The following is a 13,824-nucleotide window of genomic DNA, read 5'->3' as shown; positions in this document are numbered from 1 at the left end:
TCCTGCTGCCCTACAAGATTCCCGTGCTGTTTGGAAGATGTTTCTATCCCAGGATGATGCTCTGTACGCTGGTTTTCCATGCTTCAAGTAAAAAGACCACACAATATGAATGTTAACAGGCATTTCATAAGCTTCTGGCTTCTATTTCAGACCCCACAATTCAGACTGTGGAAAACTCTGAGAGTGGAAGAGAAGATTTTCAGCTCATCTCGCCACAAGAACCATCTGCAGACAAGAACAGTCATAGAAGATTATCTCTTGAAAATGCATCCAAAACCGCAGAGATAACCAGTGGTATGGTGCTCATTTTATGTTATTTTACATCCCAGTTACGTGTGGTGGGGGGGATAGCGCAAATTTCAAAGGACCCAGAAGCTGTTCACATAAAATGTAAAAGTCTGTGTTGTGGGGGATTATGGAAATCAAACACCCTGCACAGAATTGCTTTTTGAGGATTGATAAAGATTTGCAGGATTAAGCAGAGTACCAGAGCAGTGAATGAATTAAAAAAAGAGAAATTCCATGCTCTCATGATTAAAGGGAAAGAAATAAAAATAATTTATTCTTTAAATCCCTATTAAATTTAACACTAAAGATTGCAAACATCAAATGTATATGGGAAATTCGACTTGTCCCAGATAAGAGTTTAGGATATTATTTATGGTACCAATGTAATATCGGGGGATTGTTTTGTTTTTAGAATTCAGTGGTGAATTTTCTTTTTTTCTTATTCACAGAAAGACACTTCAGCTTATGGCTTTTTCCCTTTCATACCTATCTGCCAAAAGGTGTGGAAGTTTTTTGTCGTACAATGTCAATCAGCTTGCCTTGCATGTGTCTGGAAAGTACATTCTTGTGGCAAAAAGAGCCCTTGTTGCTATGATAAAGGAGCGTTACTTTCTGTCAACAGGCATAGCCGCCAACTTGTCAAGTGGGCAGTCTACCCATATCTGCTCAAAACTGACCAGAGAAATTTTCCTTTGCATTATGAGTTATTCCCATTTTGTTTAATCTTTGGGTTGTTTAGAAGCAATTATATCCTATGACAATATCAGTAATCCGTAATTGCTGTTATGAGTTTCATAATTTGACTGAAAGATGCAAGATGCTAAGACAAGTAGATCTTTCTGGAGAATTCTTTAATTATTTCCTATTTCCCATATTTTGAAGATTCTGAGGCAGGAATTGCTATCTTACTTGTTCTTCATCTAGAACAAAATGGGCTCTAGTGCTAGAATTTCAGAAAAATGAATCAACAGTTATTTTTTTATGTAAGATAAGTGATATGAAAAGACTGAAACTTAGGGTGGTAGAGTGGCCTTTTGTAAATTCAGAAGCAGAGAACTGAGGAAGAAAGCTATGTCTCAACACTGCTATTTGACTGTCTGTGAGAATGAAAACTGTTTCTATATAGTCTTAGTTCTTTATACAGATAAAGGCACGATGTGGGTTTGTAAGGTACAATTCTCCAAACTTTTTTTTCGCCTTGTATTTTGACTGCTTGGCATAGGTAGCTCAGTTTGCAGATTTCAGTTTCTCTTCAATACAAGATGATGTCTAACTATATGTACAGGACTTAATCATTTCTTTATCCTATAGTGCCAGATTCAATTCACTGATTCTGTATTTAAGAGCTTCCTTTTGGCAACCTCTTCATCAAGGAAAGTCCTCTCTCTGCTCTGTTCTAAACTTCTTCCAAAGTGGGATAAACTTAGCCTCAGAGAATGATGGGCATTCTGTGAGGAAAAGTTCACAGAGAAGGGAGGGAAATTCACAATTTAAAAACAAATACGTTTCAAATAAAAGCAAAGCATTGATGACTTCTGTGATAACTTGTGTTGTAGCTGCAGTTCATGCACATTGTCAGGATTGTAACCCCACAAACCTCAGGATTGATGATCTAGTCAGGAAACTCCCAGCAACAGATCTTGCTCCATAATGAACAACCACAAGCTTGGTTCAGTGGTGATAACTCAGCCAAAAGCATAGTCCTGACACTTCTGACAAAGTTCTAAGATACGTACACCTGTGACAAGTCATAGGCACAAAACCACATTCCCCAAGCAAGTGCAAGCTTACATGTTTTCTGGCTCCCCATTTATACTGTGGCCAAAACAAGTTATACCAACAAGAATCCATCATATGCTACTTTTATTACCAGGCATTTAGTTTTCTCGAGCCTTGTGCAACCATGTCCTGTGGTGATCTTGGAGCAGTACTGCACTTATTCTGCCATTAGCTTGAGTAAATATTAATTTGAATTTCATGGGAGAAGGGGAGCTTTCATATGTGATCGTTCTTATTACCTTAGAGGTTAGTCACTGCTATTTATAATATCTTCTAGATTTATTATAGACTTCAAATCTGTCTGATGTAGCAGGTGTGCATTACTTTTACGCAGGTAAATTGTTTTTAAGCATAATAAAAATAAAATGAGTGAGCATTGTTTATAGTTTGCCAATCTTATTTATGCGATGCTGAAATGTTCATTAAAATGTTAGGCTGCAATTAGAAGCTTTAGTAAGTCTGACTATGTAGAAGAACTAATTAGATGTTCAGGTGATCATTCTTGCATTTATCTTGTTTGCTGCAATGTTGTGATTACATAGTAATTTGCATATATTGCTAAGAAGATACTCCAAATTGTTCATTACAATTGACAGAGAAATGCTGAGTTAAAAAAAAATTCTGGTATAATTTGTGGTGGAGAGATAATGGGATTGGTTTGGTCCAAAACAGCCTATGTCTTTGACTTGTAGCCTGTTAACAAAATTCCGCACTGACTACAGGTTATAGAAGTTGCTGAACTCTGTAGCCACAGACTTCTCTCTCTCTCTTTCCCCTGTACGTATTAATAAGAATAGATACTGTGCTATACAAACTAATATTTGCATCTAACTTATTACCCAACATCTCTGGAAACAAATGGTTTTCTACAGAGATAGAAGGTTAGACTAAAAAAGCAGAATATTCAGGCCATATATACAAGAATTAAATCTTTTAAAGTAGTTATTTATATTTCCAACGTAATTTTGATCTGGATAAAGACATCACTTTGTGTAAGGAGTTTTTGGATGTCTGTGGCAGAGCAGGAGAACAAGTCAAAAGGTTAAGCTCCATAAACTCTTGACAAATCCTGCTACTTAAGATTTCTGTTTTTATATGTTGATTCTTCCTTGAAAATTTATTTAACTTTTCAAAAACCAAATGGTTAAACAACTTTTTTGCTTCAGAATTCATCATCAAATTTTATTTGCAATGACCTCTGCAAATTAAGCAGCAACAGCATTAGAAGTCAGTCCAGAATGAGAATGGAACAGGTGAGACTGCAGTTAGGGGAGGTCGGTTGTTACTATCAGTAGGCCATGATAAAAATTAAGTCACCACTCTCTACTCCCTGTCCTTTGTGCATAAAAATTAGCAGATTCTCATGAAGTAGGTTGTACACTTAATGTATAACCATATCGCAGAGGGCTCGTTACAGTGGTATGAGCTATTAGTGCACGTGTGAAAACTGCACAGACAGCACGATATAGGTCAAATCTAATTTCATGACAGGGGAAGAGGCCTTCTGAATACTAAAGTGTGTGTTATACACCTGGATTTTAGTAAAGCTACTGCCATTGAAACCTAGTAAAACATGTCTCGGTTAAACTGTAGTAGGGTGGGTGCCAGACAGATCAGGAGACTGCACAGTGCTGAGATAGGAAAAACTGCAAAAAGTCCCAAAATTTTCTTAGCTAGGTAAGTTTTGAAGATATTTTTTGTTTTGAAAAATGCAGCAAGTTGAAAAATTTACTATCATTGCCTTAGGGAAAAAGAGGTAAGAGCATTTCCAGAATAGTTGGGGGAAAGATTTCTTTACATAGAGTTGTCCAGCCAGGTGAAGTTTGGGGATACATAGCATTTTTGTGGCATTTCTGCATAGCACTTTCTGGAGTTGCAGATGTGGCAGCATCTCCAGGGTCAAAGAACATTAAAAACAATTTCAGGCTTGATGGGTCAGATTCCTGTTGGGTAAATGATTGAGTACTTTAAAATACTGATTCAGTGCAAGAGTATTTTAATTATGTTAGGTCACAAAATCAGTTGGGGGAAAAAAGTATGTCTTAGTTATTGAGCATCCTAATACTGTGTTCAGCTTCATGTGAATAGTTAATGGGAATAGCCCTCTTCTATTTCGTTTTTATAGGAGAAATGATTACTTTAAAAATGCAGCTTGTAGATACTTAAATACAGTGAAAGCATAAAAACTGTGACATGTGAGTTCATGATCAATACTGTGTTTTCTTGTGATTTCAGTTGTTTTACTCACATACCTTTCACATGTAATTCCAATTGCCTAAGGAAAATGTTATCAGAGGAGTGTGGCACAATCCTAAGTGACCAAAGACAGGCGAATTCTGCTTTAATAACCTCCTTTGAAACACTTGTAGTTACTGATCAGAACAAAAGGTCATTGGGTTTACACACATGAAGGATGGATCTTAAAAATTAAGATCAGTCTCATTTCTTGAGGCTCTTGAAAAAATAGTCAAAATTATTTGTAAAATAAATGGCATTACTTTTATGTTCGTCTTTCAAGTCTTTTATTAATTAAAAACAACATGAGATTTCTATATATTTTCAAGATAGACATTTTATGTACAATAAACAATGATCTACTAGTGTTTTAAATCAGCATGACTATCTAACATGAAAAGAGTTTACTTGAAAAAGTAAACTTGGGGCTTCTGACTATAGATGTTCTTCATGCAGAGACTGAAAAATAGTCTCTTCTAGAAGAAGTAGGTGCAAGCCATGAATGTATAAGATGTGTTAAGTCCTTACTTCTCACTGATTCCTATTACAAACTACTGTTTAGGTTATTAACTGGACTTCGGTAACCTTTAGTAGCTATCTTTAGTAAACTGGAAAAATCACAGCAACCCTGTAAGAAGGCAGCTGTTTCTCCTGGAGTCTCATTCTTTCTTTTGCCCTCATTTATGGTGCCTTAAACTTTTTGGCTTTCCCCTCCAAAGCTGCTGAATCTGCCTGAATTAATAATTATCTGTAACAAAACTGAAAAGAGTAGAATACCATAGTAAATGTACTGTCTTCTGTGACAGCAAGCACTTCATTATTGCAATAGCAATATAGCGCAAGCTACTTTATTATTACATTTTTAGTATTTTTTCATTCAGGCTTTTTAAATACAGTTTGTGGTAACTTTGTTTTATGGAGCCAGAAATTTTAAAGATGTAGTGAATAATCCACACCACACTACCTTTAATGAAGATAAGGGAGTATTGCATACTTGAGCAATTCTTTTTCTCATACGCTATTTGAGATTGGTTTTAATCAATCAAATTGACATTTTTTTCCTATACCGTAATTCCAAACAGTAAAATATAAGTTAACAATAAGCATATAAAAATGGCTTTTCATGTTTATGTGGGGCACTTAATCTTTAAATCCATTTCTGTGGTTTACTGTTTGTTTTGGAATTGGCAGATTACTGAAGCCTGTGTTCAGGGAAACTTGGTGAAACAGATATCTTCATGCATTTTTCATGTCACACTATTTTTCATCAGAGCTGTAGTTTGAAATTGAGATTTAGACCATAACTTCTGGACATAAAAGAAAGAGAATTTCAGCAATAAAGGAGCAGCAGATTGTAATATTATGAACTTTCCACCAACTATGTGTGATTTTTTTTTTTTAAATGTCAGACACAAAAAAAGCCGATAGAAAAAGATTAACAGCCAAGTTTAATAAAATTGTATTCTTCTAGAAAGAAATTCAGTTGAACACCTTCAAATCTTAACAGCTAAATAGTTTCAGATTTGCAAATTGCAGGCTTGCATGTCATGTATCATAGCCTGCAGATTTTTTGAGCTGTGATCTGGAAATGTTTTGATTAACCTTGCCTCACTTAGAAAGCAGCCTGATCTTTTTTGTTGCATCCTCATCACTCTTCCAATTCAGATAAACAGAATGTTTCCCTGTTAGAAAAACTTACTTTGCTGTACAACTTCCAGACAAAATGAGTGTGATCAGGGTAACGTACAGTTTACATATTTGGCATTAAAATTAACATTGTACCTTTCAGATGAGCGGGCGTTTCCAGCGAGTTTCACCGAGAGTATTGAGATGGATAGGAGTGAGCTGTTCATAGCTGCTGAAGATTCAGCGTGCCATAGCTTAACCTCACCACAGAATGCCACTGTTGAACATCACAGCAATGAAACAGATGATCACCAGGTGAATAATAAAGAGATTTTCACATTTTCATCAAGTCCTCGATCAGCTCCTCATGGGAAATCTCCCCCTATGTCACCAGAAAGTTGTGTTTTCCCTTTGGATTTGAAGCAAGACAGTAGCGGAGCACATGGAAAAACCCAAATTCAAGAAGACTTTCCAGGAACTGACAGCAGTGAGGAGGTAGGCCATTTTGTACATGTAATTCGTGATAAAGTAGTCTTCGTCTGAAACTCCTAGGATGAGATTCTGTCTTCAAGTTAGACAGGGAGGATAAATCATCTTTTCCCTGTATACCTGCAGGTAGATTTGTCTTTGTCAGGTTGCCGTGTCTAACTGGATACAGGAGTGGAAATTCAGGTATACCCTCCATAAAAAAGTGGCAAAAGAAACCTAACACTCTGTCAGCCCCCACATTAACAGAGATGTGAGTATCATGCATCATTACAACAAAAAATTATTTTACAAAAGCCTGCATCATAGATTTGAGTGAGATGTAAGTCCATTATGGTTGAGCAAGAGTGCAGTAAATGAGGCTTCCTTGTGCCTTTTAAAACTGTAAGCAGAGACTGGTTTGTTTACCAAGATTGTCAAAAGTGAATTAAGAAATTTCAGCTTTTTAATGTCTTTTGGTGATTGATATTTCTGCTTTATATCCTATCTGAGCTGTGTCAGCATCACCAACTTTTGCAATGTGGAAATCTTTCAGCAATAAAATTAACAAAAAATATATTTTTAACAAATGTATCAGCTGATACTACATAGAAATCTCCCAAATTGTCAATGCACTGAATAGTTGCATAGTGTCATTACAGTAACTGCTAGAAATTTCTACCTTTATGAATGTTCCTAGTGTATTTTGTTTTTAATTAAGAAATCTGTTTTTTGCATTCTCATCTGTTGTTCATAGCTGAGAAATAAAATGCAACCAAGTTACATAATGGCAAGATGGACTGAAGTGAACTGCTCAACAGTCTATTTCTGAGAAACCAGATTACTAATACTAATTATAAGAAATAAAAATTTTCTCAGTTTTTTTCTGTAGTTGTGGGTGTTTTCCTGCTATCTGGGGCAAAGTATTGTTTACTAACTTAAACCGATAAGACTTATTATAAAAATTTTCTCACTTTTTTTTCTGTAGTTGTGGGTGTTTTCCTGCTATCTGGGGCAAAGTATTGTTTACTAACTTAAACCGATAAGACTTATTTCAAATAATGTTCAGGAATTTCAGAATTAAATCTGTTTTAGTCAAGCTAATAGTTCATGAACAGTGCTATATGATATGTCATTCTGAAGATACAGAACTGTTTGGATTTCAAAGAACTTCTTTGCCTGTTATGCTCATGAAAAGCCAGAGAGGTTACTGTAGAAACTAGGTTGAGAAAATATTTCCACAACATAATTTATGGAAGCTTTCCAGCACTGCCATTTACTCAGCTACAATAGTTTCCAATTTGATTGGGTTTTTAGGGGGTGGAGTATTAAAGTCCTTCGTAAAGATATGTCTCCAAAGCAGTAAAAATGGCAAACAAAACTTCCTCAAGAGCTATGGTAAGTCACTGAAAATAAAATGTCTTTCAAAACACAGCGCTCATGGCAAGCTCAACTGATGAACTACAAAACAAGACAAATTTATATAAATAAATCCAAAGCTAAATTAGTCATTGAACTTGGGTGGTACTAAGACTCTACTGAAGAAGACAGCTAACCTTCCATGCTGTCGTCTACCCCAGAGATGCACTGCCAGCTGCACAGAGACAGCAGTAACCAAGTACTCCTGCGTTTATCGCCCAACAACATCATTGGGGCACAACATTAATGGCTGTTCTTGAGGGCTGATGCAAGAGAGACTGAGAGAAGGTATCTCTCTTCTTTAAAAAGATTTAAGGTGTTACACAAACTAAAACTTCTGTTTGATTGTGTGCCAGAGGCGTGCTGGGGAACAGCCTTTGTTTCATTGATGATCTTTGGATGCAATCTGCATTAAATAGTACCAGCGCTGCAGCTAGGGATGCCTTAGACTTACAAAGCTCCTCAATAATTACATTAAACAAATCTACAGCGTGCTAAAAATTATAAAGACGGGTTTTTTCTCAGTCTAGCTACTACATTAGTAGTTCATAGTTAAGCCTTTCTTTCATGTGAAAGCAGTCACCGAGCCAACAGATTACTTAGCGGTCATATTTGCCCATATTCATCCTCTTCCTCAAACAGAGACATTGTGTTGCTTCTTGGAGTCAGCTTTGGGCTGGTAGTCAGGAGGCACATTTCATATTCAGATTGCTCTACTTTACTGAAGCAAACTAGAAAACAGTTTTATTTCAAGCACAGGAAAGAAGATCCTGGAAAAGCTGTGCCAGCTAAACACAAGACTGTTAACTTGGTAGTATCTATTTTAGCACAGTTTAAGGCATCTTTGCAAAATTACCAAACTGCTTTTGCCCATAAAGCTTATTTCAGCATGTAAAATTAATATATATTGTTACAGGTTTTCACACCGTTTACTGTTTCACACTTATTACTGTTTCTCATGATCATTGTATTACAGCTTTCTTTGAAATTCAAATGCATTAGTGTATAACACACATGGACATGTCCATGCTCCTCAGCTTTATCAGATAAGATAGATATCTCAACCTACAATTTAAATAATTACGTGTGAGCATAAATTGCCTTTCTAAAACTGAATTTTTTAAAATATTATGATTTTACATGTCTTCATAGTTTAAATATTTTTAATGTGGTTTAAAAAGTCCAAAAGTTCCAAAGGTTTTCCTTGAGTGTTTATGTCACTGCATCATCAATTAAAAAATTACAGTTAAACGGGCTCCATCCCAGTTTCATCCTAGTCCACCTTTGAAGTTAGCAGAGCTGCAAAGGGGAATTATGTGCTTTTTTCATTAAATCTGTGGAAAATCAGTATTATCTAAAAAATTACTGAATTATAAAATGAGACAGGTTATGCATCAGGATAACTTTCAAGTAAGTGAATACTTATTCTTTTTATGTTGCATACACTGAGAGCCATAAGATATGCACAATAACCGGCTACAATTATCTGGTTTATGTAACTTTTGGCTTTGGGGAGGAAAAGTTTCAGCCTGCAAACTGAAAATAGCAAGTATTTATAAATTCCCTTTAGCTGTTACTAATTACTCACTGAAATAATTCAATGCTATTATTCAATTATCAGAGTCAACTAATCAGTAAAGGATAAAAATTGCTTCTTCTCTTGGAACCATTCACCATCAAGTGACTTGTTTTGTAATATATAAGTGTTTGTGCTTTCAGCTCAATTTTCTGACAGAGGCTTTGTATAATTAAACTTGTCATGGCAGCATTTACAGGTTCTGTCAAACCCAGAGCAAAACCAAGAACTCTTGCTGATGGCTCTGGCAGGTGTGACCATGTGTCACAGAGTGCTATCAAAAATGCTGGTTTGACTGGAACAGGCAAGTTCATCAGTGAAGACATCAATGAAGAAACTGAGAATATTTCTGTCCTTATTCAAAGATTAAAGCAATAAAATTAGATCATGTACCCTCACAGATAATTTCACTCTGATACCTCAGTACGAAAGCTCAGCACACAAAGGAGCTGTAACTCATCTCCTCCTAGTAGGTGGCTCTTCAGTCATTAGAATGATCTTCCTAAAATTACAACCCAGCCAGAGCAATCAGTTTTATGTATCCAGAACTGCCCACCTTCATGTTCTTTCAAGGAACACAATGATGTGGAAGTGCTCGTTCCTCAGGAAAATCATTCTCGTCTTCAGTTTACATATGCTGTACTATAGTTAATCAAGCAAACTTTACTGATGTTTCTGGCACCATGTCATCATTTAGTGTATAAATTATTCCAGAATCTAAATATGTGCGACTGAAGACATGGAAAGGTGGGAGGGATTTAAGCTTCTGATAAATCAAAGTTATCCATTTATCTCTAATGTGTGGGGGAAAAATACGGTGTTTTTTAGTAATCTTTCATCTGAAGTTAACCTAACTTAATATGGCTTTCCAGCACAGATTTTAAGATAAATTACGGCAAATAAAAATGCATGAAAAAGAGGGAAATACAGGTTTGTGTTTCAAGGGAATTACTAAGTGGGGGAATAAAACTATAATCTTCAAAAATATGTATCATTAATAAAATTGGGGGATTATTTTCTTGCACGTGCATTTCATTCCATGCAATCCACTCCTGGACTCACTGAAGTGGGTAACAAACTTGGATGGTTTTCATTTGCAGTAGGACTGCACCTTGGCTATGAGAACCATACTGAAGGTGATGTTTCAGTGTCTTATACTGCCTTATATCCAGTGTGGTAGTACAGGGCAGAGGACCAGCACAATGAGATGAAGATGAGGATGCTTTCATTCTTTATTCCCTGAGAATAACACTGAGGCAAACACTAGATGTGCTTCCCCATTTTTTCCTTCCATGTGTTCAGGCTTGCTGTTTGTTGTTGAGTTGGCTTATGAATGAATACCCTACATTTGATTCATGGGGTATTTTGCAGAGACATTGTTAGAAGAATGGATATAAGGTTAACAAACTAACCTCCAAAGTTCCTAAGTAATATTCAAATGGTTCTGAATATGATATTCAATGATATTACCAGCAAATTGATCTCAGCTGGAGTTACTCCTATGTTTAAGTTCAAGATGCAATGTGACAATATGGAACATTAGTCATTCAATGGAAAGACATCATTGTCATGGGCTTCTTGCTTACTTGTAGTTTACAATTGTAATAAGTTTTATTGAAGTGATGATTACCAGGTAACAGGCTTAAGTGGTTACCAGCATTCTAAATTTGGGCCATTTTAAAAAGTGTAATCTTGTCTCCCTCTCCTTTCTACTTTTCACTGCTTTAGATGTAAGAATATGTTTATGGTACGCTCATTGTAGTTGCCAAGAAGAGCAGCTGGTCTTCAGAGTCCTTGCAAATTTAGAATTAGGGAGCAGAGATTTAAGAGCCATTTCGAAATGTTAAGATTATGTAATACTGTATTGTGTGATGATGAGAGAGAATCACTCTTGCTTTGTTTCCTAAATTTAGGATGACAACAATGAATTCATCCAGGGTACTGACAGCCTTGAGATCAGCAGCAGCAGCCAAGGAACATCTGATTCAGCAGTTTTTAATGAGATCCCATTCAAGAGGATGTCGTGGAGAAGTGGATACTGGAAGAATAAAGGACACAGCAAACATAACCTCGAAGAGACCTTATCAAAACCACAAAGTTCCACTGTAAGAAAAACAGGTTCTGATAGTTTTCAGAGAAGCTTAAAGCCTACCCTTTCTCTTTCTCCAACTAGAAGTACCTCTGAATTCTTTAAAGTAATTCCAAATGGATCTGAAAAAAATGAAAGACATGAAGGAGTTTCTGGTCAATTAAAAAGATCTGTCAGTAAAAAGTCTCTCAAGAAAATCTCAAGAGAAAATTCACAGGCTTGTGTAAGTGATTTTTACTTTGAAATTAAATTACTAGATTGTATAGAGGAGCTATATTAAATATGCGCATTTGTACAAAGTGAGAAATAATACATCTTTCATCCAGATATATTCTGCTTTGATCATAAAGGAAATTACTGAGCTCATTCTGTTGAAAGTTGATTTCATAGTTCTTTGTGGTACACAAAGTAGTACTCCAAATAAAACAGAAATCACAGAGGTTTATAGATAAAAGAAGCATCATTGTGCAGCTCACATCTTGGGAATATTGAGTTAAAGTCTTTTTAAAGATTACAAACAAACATTGACAAACTTTGAATTGGTGTATCAATGGTGATGACAGAAAGAGCATTAATCTGGGTACTTCATAGTCTCTCTGCAACAGCCCTGAAAAATAACAAATTATGTGATTGAGGGCCAGCAGTAAGGCTGCGTCATAGGCTAAACTGCCAGGCAACTAAAGGAATTCTTACATTCACCAAAGTGGTGTCTTTATTCCTAGTTTTTTCTTCCAGACCTCTATATGGAAATGTGCAGTCATTCGAAGAACAAGTTGTCTGAAGATAATTACATTCTTAAATATTTCCTGATAGCTAATTCTTGTCTTTTCAGCCTATAACGATGTGCTTTGAATTATGCTTTGATTTGGGAACTGAATCTTAAAAATCAAGTGTATTCTATAATTCACTTGCTTCTTGTATCTACACTTGCCTTGTGACAGTGGGGAATCTGTGGGGAAAATATGTATCTCCTTTTTGTTTTGAATGCACTGTCTCATTTCTGGTGCTTTCTCATTCCTCTATTATAACAAATAATGGATAATCTTTTTTAATTATTATTCTTACCTCTGCCACTTACTATTTGATGGCTGTATATTGTATTCCCTCACAGCTGTCTCTTCTGCAGGTCAAGGAAGCATTTAATTCCAGGATTACTGTTTTGTGAAATTTTGTTGTCATTTTTACTGAAAGATGTTGAGTCTAGCTATTGTATGATCTGAGAGTGGGTTTTGGATAGTGTTATCTTTAACTGCTGGGGACCAAAATAGATGCTTTTTTGTGGCTCTGTGAAGGAGTTGCATGTTCTTTGGGAGAATGTAGCTACAGTAATGTCTTGCAACATGACATATATCTCATTTGCATGAAGGCATTGGGCATCTTCCATCATTATTGTGTTTTCCGTCCTTGTAGCTTGTCTCACCTGTACAGTCACCATTCCAGTCAGGGGGATGCGCTGTCATTCTGCCATGGGAATTTGTCTGTAGTGATTCTGTTAGTTGTTGATACTGTTAATTTTAGTTACCTGATTTGACCTGGAAAAGGGCAAGCAGGAGTGACTGCTTCCATAAGACAAAACTACTGCTGGGGCAGGGTCGTGGGGCTGAACAATTCTACCTGCCTACTTTTGGCTGCTGTGGCTGCTGAGGATGGACCATGCTGCAGCTAATTGCAGATGTAGAAATCTGGGCATTGCACTAGGAAAAGCAATCCAAACTGAGCATCGGGTTAAAGAACGGTGTCTAGGAAAGAGTATGTTCAGCTTTTCTTGTATCTTTGCTAGGGGAGTGCACGTACTGCTGTGCCACTGATGTTCCAGTGCTTTTTTGTGAAATGAATCTCTTAGTGTCCGTGTACTGTTTGGGGTTTATGTATCTCACAGTCCTGTGAGATACTCTCTGTGACTAAGGGTTCTAGATTCTAGAAATCTCTTCTTGTATTCTGCAGATAGCTTATTGGATTGTGTAAAGGCTTTGCAATTTTCCTTGTAAAACCAGAACATTCTTTTCCATGAAGGATGTGGAGACTGGTTTCCTTTGGGAAGGAAGTAGGTTAGGGGGAACGAGGATGAAACAATGCAGGTGAAAATCAGAAGCAGTGCTGAGACCGTGTCATGGTGAAAAATATCAGTGGCTGGTGATAAAGACAATTAAAAGAAGAAAAATTATAAAGGAGAGAAAATCCTACCAAATAGCAGCAGTTCTATGTATTTATTATTTGGAAAAGACATTAGATTGCCACAAGTGATGTAGAAAATATGGAATAATGCAATGCACAAAATGTTCTTTTGTATTTGGGAAGAAGTAAGATCCTGTTTCTGTATTTTTTACTGATAGGGAAACCCCAGTTG

The 13,824-nt window shown here is 36.3% G+C and overlaps 1 protein-coding gene across 1 annotated transcript in view; it reads left to right on the top strand.

Annotated features, from left to right (window-relative positions):
• The window catches only part of LOC104493823 (chromosome unknown open reading frame, human C3orf67), a 71,453-nt gene that overhangs the window by 28,060 nt on the left and 29,569 nt on the right, over positions 1–13,824 (top strand). The window contains exons 10-12 of the mRNA XM_010136569.1: positions 151–294; positions 6,092–6,423; positions 11,302–11,700. Coding sequence (XP_010134871.1) covers positions 151–294; positions 6,092–6,423; positions 11,302–11,700 — 875 coding nt within the window. The remainder of the gene's footprint in view (positions 1–150; positions 295–6,091; positions 6,424–11,301; positions 11,701–13,824) is intronic.

This window comes from Buceros rhinoceros, unplaced genomic scaffold (assembly GCF_000710305.1).
Source record: "Buceros rhinoceros silvestris isolate BGI_N320 unplaced genomic scaffold, ASM71030v1 scaffold990, whole genome shotgun sequence".
Taxonomy (NCBI): Eukaryota; Metazoa; Chordata; class Aves; order Bucerotiformes; family Bucerotidae; genus Buceros; species Buceros rhinoceros.
The sequence above is the reverse complement of the archived record's forward strand: the minus strand, read 5'-3'. Positions and strand labels throughout refer to the sequence as shown.